General features: G+C 32.5%; 1 protein-coding gene and 1 pseudogene across 2 annotated transcripts; one reads left to right on the forward strand and one right to left on the reverse strand.

Annotated features, from left to right (window-relative positions):
- The first annotated feature begins 12,728 nt into the window (after window positions 1–12,728).
- Window positions 12,729–14,719, forward strand: LOC104710722 (uncharacterized protein At3g28850 pseudogene; annotated as a pseudogene). The gene has a single exon (XR_015565531.1). The product of XR_015565531.1 is annotated as an uncharacterized protein At3g28850 pseudogene (transcript).
- Window positions 14,720–16,023: 1,304 nt separating this feature from the next.
- LOC109126380 (uncharacterized) lies at window positions 16,024–18,410 on the reverse strand. Its single transcript, XM_019229890.2, is given in 6 exon segments — window positions 16,024–16,119; window positions 16,122–16,325; window positions 16,327–16,379; window positions 16,808–16,933; window positions 16,936–17,113; window positions 18,219–18,410. Coding segments are annotated over 6 exon segments (849 nt in total).
- Window positions 18,411–19,511: the final 1,101 nt, after the last annotated feature.

Raw genomic sequence — 19,511 nt, forward strand, 5'->3', positions numbered from 1 at the left:
TTTTAAAAAATCTTAGCTGTTATTTTTTTTTTGAGAATTTGTTAGAAATACCCTTTTTGGCATACCCCTTTTCAAATATGCCCATTTTTTGAACATTTTCATTTTTGCCCTCTTTAACACAATTACACTATGTTAAATTAACTTTTAGAATTATTTTTTAGGTTTGGGTTCCCTATTTACATTTAGGTATAGTTTTTAAGGAATAGAGTTTAGTATTTGGGGTTTAAGGTTTATAATTTTGTCATTTTATATATTAAAAATGAGTATTTTTGAAAATGGACACCATAAAAAGATATTTTTGAAAAGTGACATAGAAAAAGGTATTTTGAAAATCCCCCTTTTTTTCAAGTACAAATTAGTTTGAGAATTTGTTAGAAATATCCTTTTTGGCATACCCTTTTTAAAAATCCTTTTTTGAATATTTTTATTTTTGCCCTCTTTTACACAATTACACTATGTTAAATTAATTTTTAGAATTTGTTTTTTTAGGTTTGGGTTCCCAAATTACATTTAAGGTATAGTTTTTAAGGGATAGAGTTTAGTATTTGGGGTTTAGGGTTTATAATTTTGCCATTTTTTATATAAAAATATGTATTTTTGAAAATGGACACCATAAAAGGGTATTTTTGAAAAGTGATATAGAAAAAGGGGTATTTTTGAAAATCTCAATTAGTATTTGGGGTTAAAAATTTCTATTGGCAATTGAATGTAATTTTTTATACCTTTTAAGGTTAGTTTCATATTTGTACTTTTCAATTAATATAGTAGGATTTATTTATTTTTTTGTTAAGGAAATCATAATAATGTATTTTTACATGTCCAAAGTTTGTAGCGTAATTATTTATATTACTTTTGTATTAGCGTACGTTATAAGCCAGATTAATAAGCAAAATTATATTCCTATGAATTTACACATAATTTTTCTTTTTTAAATAGGAAGTTTCAATTTGTAATATTAGATTATTTGTGAATAAGCATGTATTCAAAGTTTATAGAGACTCCAACATCGTCTTAATTCGAATTACATGTATCAGTAATATATATTGGAAGATTAATAAATAACTTTGAATTTTTTTTCTCTTTTGATGCTGAACAGTATTAGCTAGCTATTTAATTAATAGTTTCTATTGTAGCTATCATTAGTTGTATTCTAGGCTTCTAGCATTAAGAATTTATATACTCCTACAACTTATTTTCAGAAAATGCTATATACAAATTTATTGGCATTAAGATTTAACAATAAGACACATTTATTAGTCGACTTTGTGCTGAGTCAAACTACACAATTTTAATATCGGAGGCTAAAATCGAGGGGGATATAGTTATATACAGTATTTATTTTTTGTTGTCGTGTTCTTATATATGCATAAATATATTTGAAGAGTACGACGCATAGATGCATTAATCCTGAAATTGAGGCTGAGATTTGGATATTCGTCTATGTTTGATAGCAATTTGCAACAATCAACAAAATTAGCACTAATTTTGCTTTGCAAAGTTTTACTATTTCTATTGGTTACTTTTTCTTATACGTCTAATTTTCTTTGTTACTTAGTTCGTGTCTTTTGTGCTGTATTGTGTGCATGTTCACAGAATTGTGTCTTTTGTGCTGTATTGTGTGCATGTTCACAGAATTTTAGATCATGCAAAAGCTATAATTGTACTAATCATTAGCATTGAGACTATTCGTGTTATTTTGGATTACCGTGTCCTGTAAAAGTCCGGAAATTTCTAAGATAGAGAAATTCTCTTATTATATTAATGAAAACTAAGCTGCAACTGAATTTTGTTTCGAAAATCCTATATATTTACCCCATGACAGTTTTTATACATAGACATAATGCTAAATTTTAGAGGTTTTCTAATTTAATATAAAATTACAAAAATATCTATTTATAAAATTACAAAAATTATTTTGGATTTAATGTGAAACTTTATTATTAGGGCATTTTCAATGGTACTCTATTTTTGTCTCTATAATAGAGGAACTCTATAATAGAGGTGAGTTTTACTCCAATGGTATTCTATTCTCACCTCTAAAATAGAGACTGCTATTTTTTCCTCTATTTATAGAGGAACCCTATTTTTTTTACAAATGTTCCTCTATAAATAAAGGAAAAAATAGCAATCTCTATTTTATAGACGACCATTGGAGTAAAACTCACTTCTATTATAGAATTCTTTTATTATAGAGAAAAAAATAGAGTTAACTATTGGAGATGGTCTTAGTTAGTACATATATACATTTATAATTTGAGGACTAAAATGAGAGTAACACTTTCATTTAATTTATCCTACATCAGAAATCTTTTTTCAATCAAGGTACATTAATTTCCTTTTCACGTATAAATATACTTTTCATCAAGAATTTTCTAATATTGTAATTTTTATCGAAGAAAAATATAATTTTACAGCTAATTGTTTTCTTAGAATATCTTGTTTTTAAAAAAAAACATCAATGTTGTAAAATATTATGGAGATACATTGTTCAGCATGTCTAATAATATTTTGATATTGATGGTCTTGAAAATATAATAAACTAGGTTTTCACCCGCGGGACTAAAAATATAATAAACATGAGAGATCTTTTTACAGAGAAATAATTACTAGGTTGACCTCTAGTGATAACAGATTTTTTTAAAGTTACAACAGATTTTTTAATTTAACCAAAAATCTGTCGTTTGATAAAAGATTTATAACATTTTTAAAAAATTGCTAAAATGACATATGTGAACATCATATCTTATGGCAGATTTTTTTACGTTATGACAGTTTTTTTGTTTGCTTCCAAAAATCTGGTGTTTGATAACAGATTTATTAGATGTAAAATTTAAATATAGTAACAACAGATTTGTTTTAAGTTATATTTTTTTCAGTCATATTTTTATTAATTATATTTTTTATAAATCATATTATGAATCATATTTTTAAACTCATATATTTAAAGCATATTTTATACATTTTCATTTTCCTAGATCACATTAAAAAGTTTAGCATCATATTTTAAAATCATATTTTTTATATATTATATTATATTTCATAAATCTTATTTGAATATTTTTTATATACATCATTTTTTGTTATAATTTCATACATTATATTTTTATAAAACTTATTTAAACTATATAATCTTAAACTTCATATTTTTAAATCATATCTTTATACATAATATTTTTATAAACAAGTTTTTGAATATTATTTTTATACATTATATTTTAAATCATATTTTATTTTTATAAATTATATAAAAATAAACATCAGTTTTTAATCATTTTAAATTTTTTATTAATCATATTTTAAAACCAAAATATTAAAGAGAATTTGTTAAAATACCTTTTTTGATATACCCCTTTTCAAAAATACCTCCTTTTTTGGCCATTTTTATTTTTGTCCTCCTTTAATTTTTAATGACTATTTTACTTTTAGATGAAAAATATTTTAATCAATAAAAAGAAAAACAAATTTTTCCGCCAAAAAATTTTCCAACATATTTTCCCGCCAAAAGTTTTCGAAAAAATTTCCCGCCAAAAGATATTTTTGTCAAAAAAAATATGATAAAAATTTTAGACAAAAAAAATTTTCCGCCAAAAAAAATTTACAAGGTTTTTAAAAGATTTTATAAGGTTTCTACCTTATAAAAGCCTTATAAACACCTTGTAAAGGCTTTTACAAGATTTTTTAAAGAGTTTTAAAATATTTTTTAAACACCTTGTTACAAGTTTTTTAAAAGGTTTTTAAAAGGTTTTCAAATGGTTTTTAAAAAGATTTTAAAAGGTTTTTAAACACTTTGTAAACGCTTTTACAATGTTTTTAAAAGGTTTTTAAACACTTTGTAAACGCTTTTACAATGTTTTTAAAAACCTTGTAAACGTTTTTATAAGGTTTTTATAAGGTTTTTAAAAGGGTTTTAAAAGGTTTTCAAACACCTTGTAAACGCTTTTAAAAGTTTTTTAAAAGCATTTACAAGGTTTTTAAAAGCGTTTACAAGGTTTTTAAACACATTGTAAACGTTTTTAAAAGGTTTTTAAAAGTGTTTACAATATTTTTATAAGGTATAAATTTCAATATTTTTGGCGGGAAAAATTTTCGATTTTGGCGGGAAAATAATAATTGTTGACGAGAAAATTTTTTGATTTTGGCGGGAAAAAAATTTTGGCGGGAAATTTTTTTATTTTTTGCGGGAAAATAATTTCGATTTTTTATGACTGTACATTCTTGCTGTCACTCAAAAAAGGATAATTTGATCATTTTGTATATAAAGAGGAGTAGTTTTAAAAGTGGTCAACATGAAATGGTATTTTTAAAAAGAGGTATGAAAAAGGGGCATTTTTGAGAATGCTCCAATATTAAATACTATAATATTTTCCATTTTTCGTTTTTTCAAAAAAAAAAAAATTTAAATAGTTTCTGGGTTTTTAGTCTTTTTATGTTAAAATTGTGTCATTATAGTTATTGGATAAGATGAAGTGTTAATCTTGCAATTAATTGCCAAATTTGTGTCAAATTGTTATTTTTCACTATTATTTATTATCATGTTTTCCGTTATGTTTGAATTGTACATCAACTTCCAAAGTTTGGAATTTTATTGTATTCTTTCTATTATCATTAGTGGGAAGAGATCAAGCAAACAATGTTTAGTTATTAGTATAGCTTTCGTAGAAGATCCCATTTACACAATTGAAAATGAATCGGGTCACAAATTCTTTATGTTTGTGATTGCCAATATTGTCTAACAGATAGATCTGATAATGATGACACCCCAAAGCATAGAAGAAAGAAGAAAACTTCACAACAAATTATTATATAATAATACAGTCCCGGACTCCATAGAGCCACAAGTTGGCTTTCTCAAAGAATCAAGTGACAAGAATTTTGAATACTATGTTTTATATTTTGGTAGTTCAATTCTCACAACACTTGACCAAGAAGAGGTGCAGCTAAGTTATATGTCCGGACCCTCATCTCAGTAGGATTCACCATTTCCATCCAAGGAGTTTGAAGAAAACAATATAAAGCACTCATGAAAAATCTGGAATCTGAATGTTAAGAATCCAGATGATTAAGTGAAGTAGGTCAGCGCCGTAGAAGCAACATTGAAATGGCAGTCGGAGAACGCCACAACATTGAAAAGGTAACCATCATGGACCTTTCCATTAAAGAACTCACCAAGAGGATAACCTCTCTCCACCAAGAGCTCCTCAACCTTGCACCTACTGTCTCCATAAACTCTCCCCTCATGTCTCAAAAGGAGTCCAAACTAAAATCCCTCAAATTCCAGTTAAACTCCTTACAAAACCAACAAAAAACCCAACCCCCAATGCCATATGACCTTTTAACACCATATCCCATCTTCACACCACCTTACACAGCCCAAACACAATCTTTGTCATTTTTCCAAGATCCAAATATATTTGGAGCATCCTCTTTCTTACCAACAAAAGTTGTTTCCGAACAACAAACCACCAAAAAGAAAAAAACCAACAGAAAAAAAAAAGGAAAGGAAGCTACACCTGAACCACCCAAACTTTTGCCCGAGACATCTAAATCTCAAGACCAACCCAAAAAAAGCAGAGAACAATTAATGGTGGAGCATGCTAATCCAATTACTATTTTTCTTGAAAAAGTCGCAAAATAGAAAAGGGGTCTAAGCAGAAAAACCGTTATCAAAAGGACACCAACAACACTAAAGGATGAGGATATGAGGCCAAAATCTCATCATTCATGATGGTTGAACCTACTGTGGTCGAAGAAGACATGCAGAGTGACGGCGGAAACATATATGAAGACTCAAGAATCTAGACGAACTCAGATAGAAGGAAATATGCGGTTTATTACAGAACCACATAAAGGTTTCTTTTTCGACGATGTCCCCCCTTCAAAATGGTGTGACAAAGTATACGAAATGAATGCTTGGCTGACATCACAACTTTTTAACCCAAGAGCCACTCTACCTACATCAATCAATAAACTGGTGGTTAAATTACAAGGACGCCTCAGGCAATGGTTGATAAGCCTAGGTCAAATCGACAACTGCAAATCCGACAATCTCCAACAGTTGATGCCTTGGTGGGACATATCCACAATGAATTTCTGGGTACATGGAATCACTGTACTATCCAAGCGAGAGAATAATATCTTAGCATGAGATGCTGGTCCTTCAAGAGGAAGGATATTGAAAGAAATTATGATCGAATGTCAAAGAGATTTTATGTCCTGAATGAGATAGATTATGTCAACCTTAAGCAGGCGTACATGAATTAACTTTCAGAACCACTTGGAAATGAGAAGTCATGAAAATTGTCTCTCAAAAATATGTCTCTCAACCAAACTTCACTTGGAGAAATATATCACATATATTTGGCAGTCCTTGAAAAGCTATGTAACAACCAGAAGTTCTTGAAACAACTTCCAAAACAAGGAAAGCTTCTCGGAAAAGCATGTGATCGACCAGATTTCACTATCAAATGCAGAGACAAGAAATGTCATTGTTCTACAAGTCATGGAAAAGAAATGAGCTTTAAAAGCAAGTGGCAGAAGAGATATCCAAAACTATATTCCAGAAAAAATAAAAATTCTTCATGAAGAAAACTCAAAGAGGTTTCAAGAAATCAGACAGATGTTACATCTCCAAGAAGAAAAGATATTATGTGAAAAAGTGTCCTAACAAGAAAAAGAGAGACAACCTCCATGGCTACTTAGAACAAGTTGAAGTATTGATGACTCGGATATTGAATCCATATTTTCTCTTGATGATGAACCAACATGTGATACAGTTCTTGCAATGGGTATGGAGTTTAAAGATGGATCTTTAAAAGAAGATACCGGAGATGAAGGAGATAAAGATGACCAATTCATGGGGTTCGACCTCTACAAGATTTCTGGAAAGTGGAACAACCACATCAAGAAGAATTGGTGTATCTAAACAACCCATCTCCATATGCCAAGATCTACATCTTCCCTACCAATTATGATAAACAAATGATTATCATAGCCTATTTTGACACTGGAGCTGCCTCATCCATCATCAAATAAGACCTCCTCCTAGCCTCACATTGGAATTCATGCTCGGTAGCCTTCAAATCAGCAAATGGCCAGATATTCCACATCTCTCTTATCAACAAGCCAATCTACATCCAAATCTTCCCTGAATACATGATTAAATTCAAATTATATGGTTCTGAACTCCCTGGAAAAGACTTTATACTTGGATTTGATATTCTTCATATCCTTTAGAGAGTTTCATAGAACCTGAAAGCTCTCAAATACAAATACCATCTGCTACCTTGGACAACAGTGTCTCATCTGTACCCTATGGAGATAGTTAATCATGAGAGAAAAAATTGTAAAGACGTCCTACGCCAACTCTCATTCGGAGATTACCCTTCAAGAAGAACAAAGATGACAACCTAACCAAAGCAAGCCACCCAAGAATGAACTCCGATCACTACAATCTTGCACTTGAAGAAATTGACCAACTTTAGAAAGAAGACCTTATTGAGAAAACCACTTCACCTTGGGCATGTGAAGCATTTGACATCAACAAACGAGCTTAACAAGTGCGAGGAAAACTCAGATTAGTCATCAACTACCAACCACTCAACCATTTTCTTGTAGATGACAAGCTTCCTTGCTGAAGAAAGAAGTTTTATTCCAAAAACTACCACAAGCACAAATCTTCTCAAATTTTAACTTAAAAGCAAGATTTTGGCTGCTTGGAATCAAACCAGAAGACATACCAAAGACATGGTTTTGTGCACCAGATCGCCATTACGACTGGGAAGTCATGCCATTTGGACTTAAGGTCCCCCCTTTTATATTCCAGATTATGATCAAGATATTCGAGCCTATCCTCCCAAATGTGCTGGTGTACGTCGACGATAATTTTATGTTCTCATCAGACACAGATTCCCACACATCATTAATGGCGCAGTTTCATGGTATCGTACAAAAATACGGTATTATGCTATCTGAAAACAAGATGGTGATTGGAGAAACAAAAATTAACTTTCTGGGCATGCATATTCTTTAAGGCGAATACAACCTTCAACTTCACATTGCCACCCAGCTCAATGAGTTTCCAGATCCTTCAAGCAAATCCAGCAGTTTCAGGGAATTTTCAACAATATGGCAGATTTCATCCATGGTCATGCAAAACATAGATCAGTTCTCTTTGCTCAACTCAAGAAATAGAGCCAGAAATGCACGGATGTAGTAAAAGAATTGAAGAAAATTTCTATGACCTTACTAGCTCTGAAAATCTCAGCAAAAGGAAAAAGAATTCTGCTGACAGACGCAAGTGATTGCTATTGGGGAACAATACTCTTAGAAGAAAATGAGAGATGAGAAGGGAAAAACACATATATGTGGCTTCAAAAGTAGATTCCTTAAAAATAGTGAGAAACACTACCATTCTACTTATAAGCAGATACTCGTAGTCAAAAGAGAAATAGAAAAGTTTGAGTTTCATTTGGTGGGAAACATTTCCTCATCAAGATGAACATGTCATCCTTTCCAAAAATGATTCAATTTATGCAGAAGGTTCTACCACAAGCTCAATTACTCAGGTGGGAAAGTTAGTTTTTCCAATGGAAATTTGACGTCAAACACATCAAAAGAAAAGACAATTTCCTCCTGGACTTTCTTTCTAGGACTCAGCGACAGATTTCAACATGTACCAATGATCTACATCCTCATTCCAGACAATCCAATTGAAGATAATCTATAGAGAATGATCGTCGATATGTCGCATGGAATAAGAGAATCGTTGCTCGACAACGTACTGATCTACATAGGGCTGGAGACACTACATGGTTTCATGAAACTCTATATACACATATATGGTATTGACCAACGTCCAGTTCTTGGCCTCCTTTATCATCCAGTCTATCCTTTCCTCACCACCATCCATATGAACCGTGTTCATTACAGGCGATTTCCTATAAAAGCATGCCTCCTACTTTAGTATTTGACAGACTTATACACTATTTCAGTCCTCATTTACAAAAGTCCAATACTTGGCGAAATGCATATTGACCAGACGAAAGACGCATTATAAACTACTATAAAAATGGCTCACGTTGTTCCACGATGTTACCTAGTGGCAAGAACATGTTTGAGCACATCTTGAGCTGGAAATACCTGTCACGTTCAGGATCACTACAATCCAAGAAGAACAAGACGGCAAAAGAATTATCAGAAAGAAATAGGATGCAAACGTTGAGACAAGCTACAATAATGATGCTTTTAACTTGGGAACTTTCATCAACGCACAAAGCAAATAACATTACTAAATGTATTTGATGAATTTGAAATTGACCCCAATCTTTGTTTTCCTCACATAGTGCACTGACCCAACAGATACGTCTATCTGTTAGGATTGGTCGAAGAAATACGACAAGTGCGAGTAGGCTTCCATGATCAATACACTTGGCCACAATCTAATCTAGATCAGCCAGTCTATAGAGTTGAAGGAAAAAAAATATAAGATAAAGCGATACATTATAAGCCAAAAGATCTATGTCATAGAAGTCGCCTCAAAGAGCGAAGAAACACGACAACAGATAAGATGGACGTCGCCTATGTTTTGGAGATAAGGGGGATAAGTGTGACACAAGTATGTGATAGATCATAAAAACATGTGTGATAAATAAAAAACAAAATATGATGTGAAGTAGATGATTGTGAGAGAGTTGAATAAATATGGGGTTTTATACATGTTATCTGTTGTTTAAAGAAATAACAAGAGACTTTTATCAAAATAAAAACCAAAAAAAGTAACCAAGAAGACTTTTCATACTTGGGATTTGAGATAAAATAAAGATTCGGACGAAATCTAAAATAATTAATAGTCCGACTTGTAACACAATTCAATATAAAAATTTTGCAGGTGAAGAAACTAGTAAGCAATAAAAACATAGTTAACATGGTATAAAATCCTGTTTTAGAAATCGCTAGACGCTAGTCGGACGGTCATGATGGGCCTAGCGTCTAGCGAGAAAATCGGAGATTAAACGGAGATTAATCGGGAACTAGTTTTAGGGTTATTTTATTAAATTAATAATAAAATAAAAATATGTAGTATTAAATATATGTATAATTCTGTCTATGTTAAAATAACTATATCAAATAAAATATAAAACTATAATATTGTTTTTAAAATTACGGTAAACACATAAAAACGTAATTTTAAAAGAAAATTTATGATTTTCATTAAAAATTTGTACATTAGTTATTATAAAACATCATAAACTCTTAATTTAAATGTCTAAATAACAAAATAATACATATTTGATTTATATTTGGCTCTAAAAGTAATTATTATATACAAAATTAAGCGGAAAATAATCGGATTATACGAGTTATAATCAAATTAGACATGTAAATTTAGATAATCGATGCTAGGTGGGGATTAGTCATTAATCGAGGCAGAGAAAGTGGGACTAACGATTTTGCGGAAAGTAATCAGTGCTAGGCGGGGATTTTTAAAACAGGGGTATAAAATAGAGGTACAAGAAACCGAGATACACAAACAAAAAATATTGATTTTTAATATTGCTTTATATGAAATTTTTATGATTTGTGTAGATGATGAATTTTTAGAATCATCCGGTTTAGTGACGGACTCTAAAGAAAAAATCAGTTTACCATGGTCAAAAAAAAGTTTATAGAAGTCAATTGTGCTATTTTATAAGGGTCAATTTGATTTTTTTTTTAAATTTAACTAATTTTAAAAATTCATCAGAATCATTTAACCCACATGGTTGTACACTAGCTCCACCTGTGCTCCGGTTAACTTGGTTCAAATCAAGAATAAACCAATAAGGTCATATTCAGCCCGTCAACATAAGTCCGATGAGCTCTACACCAACCTATGATGGAAAAAGAAAGATAAAGCCAATGATGAGAGAAAATCATCTTCATAACCGACAATAGAACCTGTTTGTTAAAAAAAAAAACCGACAATAGAACCTATTCGTAAAAACTGAGACACCTTTGGATTAAAAATCTCAGTACAAACTACCAGCGACATGTCAATAAAATGTTCGTTGATATTCTCTGTTATAAGATGAAATTTTACATTGAGGACATGCTTATCAAATTTATCTCTATTCGTAAAGAATCATATTGACCATATAAGGGGTTGTTTCAATATATAGGAGTAGTTCTAAATGAAATTTGAACCAGGTAAGTACACTTTTGGCATCGCGTCAACATAGATCCTTGGATACATAGTTACTGAGACAGGGATTGAAGCCAATCTGAAAAAGATTGTCACTGTAATCAAATTTCTTTCGTCAAAAAACAAGAAGGATATATACAGTGATTGTCATGTTGCATCATATACTTTGAATCGTTTCATTGACTGATCAACTGATAGATTATTACGGATAGTGTCGATATATTTGTGTTGTACTTATCGTCTTAGTGTGATAAGGTTTAGATTCCGATATATTAGCACATTGAGCTTATCATGTATTGAGTCCTTCATGTATAAATACCACATTATGGTTAATCAATAAAGCAAGTCAGTTTGATATCTAATTCTATATAGATGCTTACCGTTTTATCAACTATTATGCGGGGAACAAGGATTTTGAGTGGGATAAAAAATGCAAGAGCGTATATAAGTTACCGGAATCATTGGTAGCTACTCGTAGATTTCTCGATGTCCCTAGACTTGTTGCACGTGTTTTTGCTTTCACAAAATTTTGCATCTGTTTTATTTAAAATCCTAATATAGTCTTCCAATTTGTTATAGGCAAAATAGTAGTTTATGTTAGTGTCAAAATGTGCTAATAAACTTTTTTGCCTATAACAAATTACGAGTAACCAATGGTAGCACAATTTCTGATAAGTCAAAACTTTTTTTACGATTTTGATAAGTAATTTAAGTTTGTGATAGGTCAAAATTTCTTTTAAGAAAAAAAAAAGAAATATTTACGTGTATACAAAAAAAAATGAATACCCGAGTCTCATAAATTTACTTAAAGTATATTTAATTATGCGTATTAAATATGTCTACTGTAACTAAATACATTTTTTTAATAGATAATGTTTTTAACCTTAGTAATTTATTATATATATATCCAAAGTCTTGAATAATGTGATAATCTTAAAATGAAAATAATTGATTAAATAGAATTTATCAATACTATATATAAGGAGACTTTTCTATATATAAGAAAACCATTTATGTATATTATTTTATATGCCTCTATATATTAGTAAACAAATTTCTCTTGCTATTTATTTTAATTTTTGATTAATTTCTATCTTATCATGGATATCCATACATAGATATATATTTATATATAATATTAATTAATTAAAATATCAAAAAGATATAAAAATAATTTGTGGTGATCCTTAAACCTTACCTGCAATTCTTATGAATTTTTGAAATACTAAGCCGGCCATTAATAACTATCACACAGTTAGTAGATATAAATAAAAAGTTCCTAGAAAATCAAATGCATCATTGATAAAATTAAATATCAAATCCAGTACCCTATTTTTTAATATATATATATTTTTGATGATTTCTTTCATTTTAGAAACGAAATTAAGAAGAAAAAAAAGTTGAAATTAAAGAAAATGACATATCAAAAACTGGTAGATATGATTCCTAATTTAAGCAATCCAAAAAAGTTTTATCTGAAAAAGGAGCGTGTTATCACGCGCCTTCACGTACCCTTAAAACACGACTAGAAGGAGTCAAATTAAAAAAAATTACCAAATTGTGTGACCTTCAAAGGAAAAAAAAAAAAAAAAAACAGAGTCTCTTTATAAATCTGAGAAAAATTATTCAACTTTTCTAAAACTTTGACATTCTCCTTCCTTCTTCGAACTTTTTAAAAAGAGAGAGAGAGACTTTGTAAAACCAGACGATGATCATCATGATGATAATGATGAACAACATGTCCTTGTGTTCTCTTTGTTAAAATCATTCTCTTTCTCGTTCTTTTTTCTTTTTCTCCCTTAGAATCCATAATCCTCTGTTTTGGTCTCTGTTCTGGGCTCTGTTTTTGGAGATTGATCTCAAAATCCAGATAAGAGAAAAAAAAAAAAAAAAGGTTTAATTTTTATTTCAGATTCATCTCGAAATATTTTTTGCTTTTTGTTTCCAGCTATTATTTTCACAAATCTCGACATAACTCATCTCGATTTCACAAAATCCTTGTCTCCAAATCCAATTTTTTTCCCCTTTTTGTGCTTTTGATTTGAGATCAGTTATGGGTTGTGCGAGTTCCAAGCATCGTAGTAAGCGTTGTGTTCATTGCCAGCGAGGATATTCTCCGGTAGACGTACCGAGAAGCCAATCTGTGCACCACCAACCACAAAACTCTGAAGATAGCTGTCACATGGTGGCTCTAAGTTCGTCTAGCCTTGGATCTCTCAAGCTATGTGATTCTTCTTTTGGGCATAATCACAAACACTTGGCAGACTTGAGCGATAAGCTTGTTTCCGAGGAATCTGCGAAAACGGGAAATGGGTTTGGTCCAAATGTGGTCAGAGAGAAGTCTGACAAGGAGAAATTTAATTTGGAAATGCAGGCTAAGCTTATGGAGGCAAAGGTTTGGTCAAGTATGATGAATGAGAAGATCCCAAAGGTTGTGCCGAAGACTCCGCTTGAGACGCCTCCGGGGGAGCCTGAAACGATTAATACATGGGAAATGATGGATGGGCTTGAAGACAATCTTAGTCCTTTACGATCACCAAATCATGTGAGGAGCTTTTCGTTTAATGTTTCACGTAATGGTGATTGCGAACGAGCTAAGTCGAATGGTAACGGTGAGACGCTTTGGCTTCAAATGGAGGAAGCACAAGGGTTTGAAGATTTTGATCCTGAGATCATTTCTTCGTTTAGGAAATCGCTTCAAGAACTTCCTTCTGATCATCCCTTTCACATTTCGGTTCACGATTTCAGATTGAATCCAAGTTTCAATTTCTCTGTTGATGAAAAGGAGGAGGAGTCTTTGGATGAAACAAGAGAATGGGCTGCTAAAGAGAAAGTGATACTTTACTTCACAAGTCTTAGAGGTATAAGGAAGACATATGAGGAAAGCTGCGATGTTCGGGTTATACTAAAAAGTCTTGGGATTAGAGTGGATGAGCGAGATGTATCGATGCATTCGGGTTTCAAGAAGGAGTTGAAGGAGCTGCTAGAGGATAAGTTCAACAATGGCGTTGGGATCACATTGCCTAGAGTTTTCTTGGGGAGGAAGTATCTCGGTGGAGCAGAGGAGATTCGAAAGTTGAATGAGGACGGGAAGCTGGAGAAGCTTCTTGGAGGCTGCGAGAGGGTGGAAGAGAACCAAAATGCTAATGGGCAAGAATGCGAGGCTTGTGGAGATGTAAGGTTTGTGCCGTGTGAGACGTGTTCTGGGAGCTGCAAAGTGTACTATGAATATGAAGATGAAGACGATGAGGATGAAGAAGATGATGATGATGAAAGTGTAAAGGATGAAAGAGAGTATGGGTTTCAAACATGTCCTGATTGTAATGAGAATGGTCTTATTAGATGTCCTGTTTGTTGTAATTAGTTTACAGTCTTTACATAAAAAAGGCAACCTTCAATTTATGTTTGTTTTACAAAATTTGAGTTTTGAGTGATTGAGAGTTTTTTTTCTTGCCTCTAAAAGATTTTGTTGTACATAAAGAGGTTTTTGATTCTGAAAATGTCAAATTGGAATTAGGATGTGTTGTTGTTGTTGTTGTTGTTGTTGTTGTTGTCTATTCTTTGAAATTCTAGTCATGTGTTTACATCTATGTTTGACTCATATTTTTAAAAGCTGAGTGTATTTGTTAGCTAACAAAACATGACCGGAGAAAAGGGGAATTGTCAAAATTCTAGAGCTTTTTTTTTTTGTCGATACGTGAAACTCTTCTTATATGATGTTCCCTTTTTAATTGTCATATAAGCATAGTTGGGAGACTTGGAGGAACAAAAAGTGTATCTGTTCAGGGTAAACGGCAATGTGAAGATTAAATTAATTAAATGCAATTTTCTGATTCCACCTTGGAATGAAATTAAATGTACTGTACTAGTTTATAAAATACAGTACATTTTTTGAATAGATATTTGATATTTTACGTGAATAAATATAATAATATTTAATGCCAAATCAAATCTTATAAAAGTTTGACGGCCTCATTTATAGATTTGCAAAACTCTTGTGTTCTATTAGAATATTTAGTTCAGGTAAATATATTAATATTTAACACGTTAAGTATTAATTTCAAACAATTTCTAATATGAGTATGCCAAATATTTGTATTAACATAAAATTTTCTTGATTTTTCTTTTATTTAATATACATAAATTCATGCACACTGATTTTTTTTAATATATAGTGTTTATAGGTGAGGTACGTGCCGCACACTGTGACGCACACTATGAACAACATGAACATTATTTGAAAATGAATATTTTAGAGAGAATCGAGCTTTCGATTTTGCTGTTGATGATACCTAAAAATGGAGTACTGCGCATAAATCTGTTTTCGCGGAATGAAATCTTTGCAAAAGAAAAATATTGTCGATAACTAGAAGGTCATTCCAGATAATACTCATCCACTAAGACAATTTATAACTTCTCTATGCTTAAGGCATCCCCAACAAATCCTTAAAACCTTCAATTTTGAGGTTTTTGACAATCTAACAATTTATCGATAATATTTTATTACCTCAAATTTTCAGTTTGAAACCTCAAATTTTCGATAACTTGTGAAACCTCAAATTTTCAGTTTAGTCCCTATATTTATGTCTTTCATAAATAATTGTATAAAATTTAATTAAGAATATACTTAAGCACACTAAAATAAATTTAATAAACAAAAAATAATTTATAATATTAAAAAAGTCTACAAAATGAAATATAATATTAAAAACAAAGTTACAAAAAAATATACATTAAACAAGGTTCCCACAAAATAAAAATACATTAAACAAACTTAACACAAATTAAAGCAAACTACACACAAATTACTTAAACACACATATATTACAAGTTGTACCAAAATACTAGTAATTAGGAAAATCAGATCATGAACCTCCCAGATCACAAAAATATTGTCCATAAATATTTTGAGCAAATGAAGGTTGTTGTTGCTGCTCTTGAATTCTTTCTGTATGATTCTCGCTTTCTCAGACTGCATAAACTCACTTGTATTGTCATCAAGAGAATCTAAATTTGTTAGTAATATCCTATCATCCTGTTCTTGTTCTTTAAGAGCTAGTTTTCTAGCTTAATTTTTGAGACGTAAGTGCTGCAACTCATAATTTTTACTCCTAGTTGTTGCATTGTCTTTTAAGAAAGTAAGAATTTTCTTCATTTGATGAAACTATTGAGTCAGCGGTGTTGGTACCGTGATCCGTCACTTCGGATCATGGGCTTGGGCCTTGGACAAATATTGAGAATGGGCCTAAGACGGACAAGTGAGATGGGCCGAAATGAAACCGGCTGCTCGGCTGAAATGCGGAACACCGAAGTAAAAGAGTAACGGTCGGGCAAAGCATCTCGGAGTTCGAAGATGGTTCGAAAATCAAGCAATAAATCAAATTAATGAGACCACGGGATTTATGGAGTTGATTGATTTGATTTTAATTGTAATTAGACTATAAATACGAGAAAAGGGGGATGTAGAAGGGGACGGAAAAACTTTCGATTGGCAATAAGAACATTCACTTTTTTCATTTCACAAATATAATTCTTCTTTTCTATTTGCTCGGAACTAGAACGGTGATAAACAGTAAAACAACCAGACTTAATTCACTTTGGAACTCAGGTGAAAACCTTAGTTCCCACAAGCGGATGAATTATTACCTTCAGCCATTTTTCTCTTCAGTTTTGCTTTCTTCGATCCAATAGGACGTTGTGATGAATTTGATCCACCATCTTCACTGCTTAAGTTGATTGAAAATGAAGACAATCAGGTGTCTGTGATAATGGAGATCCGACCGTATCGCTTTCGGCAGTAGGAGTTTCTAGAATACTGATATGGACATTGTCGGTAAACTTTGGAATATCCATCATCAAGGCCCACACATGTTCAAATTTAAAACATTTGTTAAGTTTTGGATCTTGTATCAATAAGTGTTTTGATTTATCCATCTGCATAGAATTCGTACACAAAATTATCATATATAGAATAACAAACATTTGATGAATATTTAAAAATCATATATACATTTGTTGAGTATTTACTTACTATTATGACACCCCGGTTTCAGAGACTTGCGGAGAGGTTTAAAAGAATTGATTTGGCCACCTATGTCAACAAAGTGCACTTATCTTTTCAGTCAAAGGTCCTGAGAGAACTCCAGAGTTAAGCTTGCTTGAGCTGGAGTAGTCTCAGGATGGGTGATCTTCTGGGAAGTGACTATCCGAACTGTGCGAGTGAAGACAAAACACAGGGAAAGATCATGTGGTGATTTGTAGGGACAGTAACAAGTCTTTAAAGCCTCCCGGACGTAGCAAACCGACCGTCAGATATGGTTGGGCTCACGGGCCTAGTGAAAGGATGTGAGGCTCATTAATGAAGGTGGGCCCATGGACTAGGATTAGACATGGGGCCCACTGAGAGGTTGGCGGTCGGAGCGTTACAAGTGGTATCAGAGCCGAAACCAGATGAGTGTGGAGTCGACTGGGGTCACACCATCAGGGGTGACGGTCTTGGTGCGCAACGAGGACGTTGCGATCTGTTAGTGGGGGTGAATTATGACACCCCAGTTTCAGAGACTTGCAGAGAGGTTTAAAAGAATTGATTTGGCCACTTATGTCAACAAAGTGCACTTATCTTTTCGGTCAAAGGTCTTGAGAGAACTCCGGAGTTAAGCATGCTTGAGCTGGAGTAGTCTCAGGATGGGTAACCTTCCGGGAAGTGACTGTCGGAACGTGTGAGGACAAAACATAGGGAAAGATCATGTGGTGATTTGTAGGGACGGTAATAAGTCTTTAAAGCCTCCCGGACGTAGCAAACTGACCGTCGTATATAGGTGGGCTCACGGGCCTAGTAAGAAGACGTGAGGCCTATTAAGGAAGTTAGGCCCATGGACTGGGATTTGATATGGGGCCCACTGAAAGGTTGGCGGTCGGGGTGGGGGGGGGGGGGTTACAACTATGTCTTGTTCGGACGCCCCACTTAGATGCATATTTTCTACTTGGTGCACACAACTCTTCAAATTTCTAATAGCGTAGAGAATAATACCCATCCTACCTTGTAGAGATCTACTGCTTCTAATCTCCCAACTCTCTATTTTTTTTTCAATGTAACTTTTCTCTATTTTCCCCATAATTTCCGCAAAGCTTGGTTATTGCTAACTATTGGATCTTGTGAAATTTCTAAATACACTCGACATAAGAACTCATCTTCTTGTTGACTGAATGATAAGCCTCTATTTTTTTCCATATTTTTGTCTAGAAAAGAAAGAATTCTTTAGAGTGTGAGTTTTTTGTTAGGCAGAGTCTATTATTTATACACAAGAAGGGATGGATAATAATAGAGTTTCAATCTAACGGTCGACAACAAGTGAAATAATAAAGTTTTTTTATTGATGTACATATATTTTACCATGTTTTAGCACACTTTAATCCTCACTTTTACATTGTTTACTGGCTAGTTTTAGCACTTTTATGCATTATAGCTTTTGTTTATGCATTATGATAAAATTTGCATAGCATTTGCATATTTGTGTGCATAAATAGGTGAATTATGTATTTTGGAAGCACAAAGGAGAAGTTGTGAACACAAGGAGACATCTAGCAAGGAAATAAGGCTCAAAAGAGGAGGAAAGCAATCACTCGACCATGGACTCGAGGACACACTCGACTGTTGCAAAGAAAAAACACTCGGCGGGATTCAAGACGAGCCCCTCAAAGATCGACTAGAATGAAGATCTTATGTTGGAATTAAGCTTCAGTGTTCTTCATCAAAGTTTTAGGAAATCGAGTTAGCTTTCCAATGCCGGTAGTTTCCGTCTAATCGGGGTTGCCTTTGAAGAGTTATCCCTATTTTACTGAACATATATTATCCCAGATCGAAGACTGTAACTACTTGATGGACCAACCACTCGACCATACACTCGACGGAGCCCTGGTCGAGCACATGGTCGAGCACTTGCAGCCAAATTATTCTTGTGTCATCTAGATAACTAGGGCTTCTCTCATTTCCTATAAATAGGCCTCTCACCTCTAGCCACAGAACAAGCTCGTTTTTTAGGTCTAGCCACCAAAACTTGTAATCTTAATAACTTTTGATCCTTTAAATATTTTCATTTGAATTCTTATGCAAAGTTGCTTATTTCATCATTTTGTTTCAATTATGTCTGTTTCAACATTTTCTGGGTTTGTGTTCTTAAATCTTATGTATTAGATCTGAGTAGAGATAGATTCTTAAGGATGGGTTAGGTTGGTAGAGAAATTGGTTTGTTTAGGTTGTTTAAGCTTGAATTCTAAAGAAGATCTCTATGCTATCTTTGTTCTGAGAAGTTAAGGATAGATCTTAGGTGTT

Source organism: Camelina sativa, chromosome 9 (genome assembly GCF_030686135.1).
Source record: "Camelina sativa cultivar CO46 ecotype springtype chromosome 9, ASM3068613v1".
Classification (NCBI taxonomy): Eukaryota; Viridiplantae; Streptophyta; class Magnoliopsida; order Brassicales; family Brassicaceae; genus Camelina; species Camelina sativa.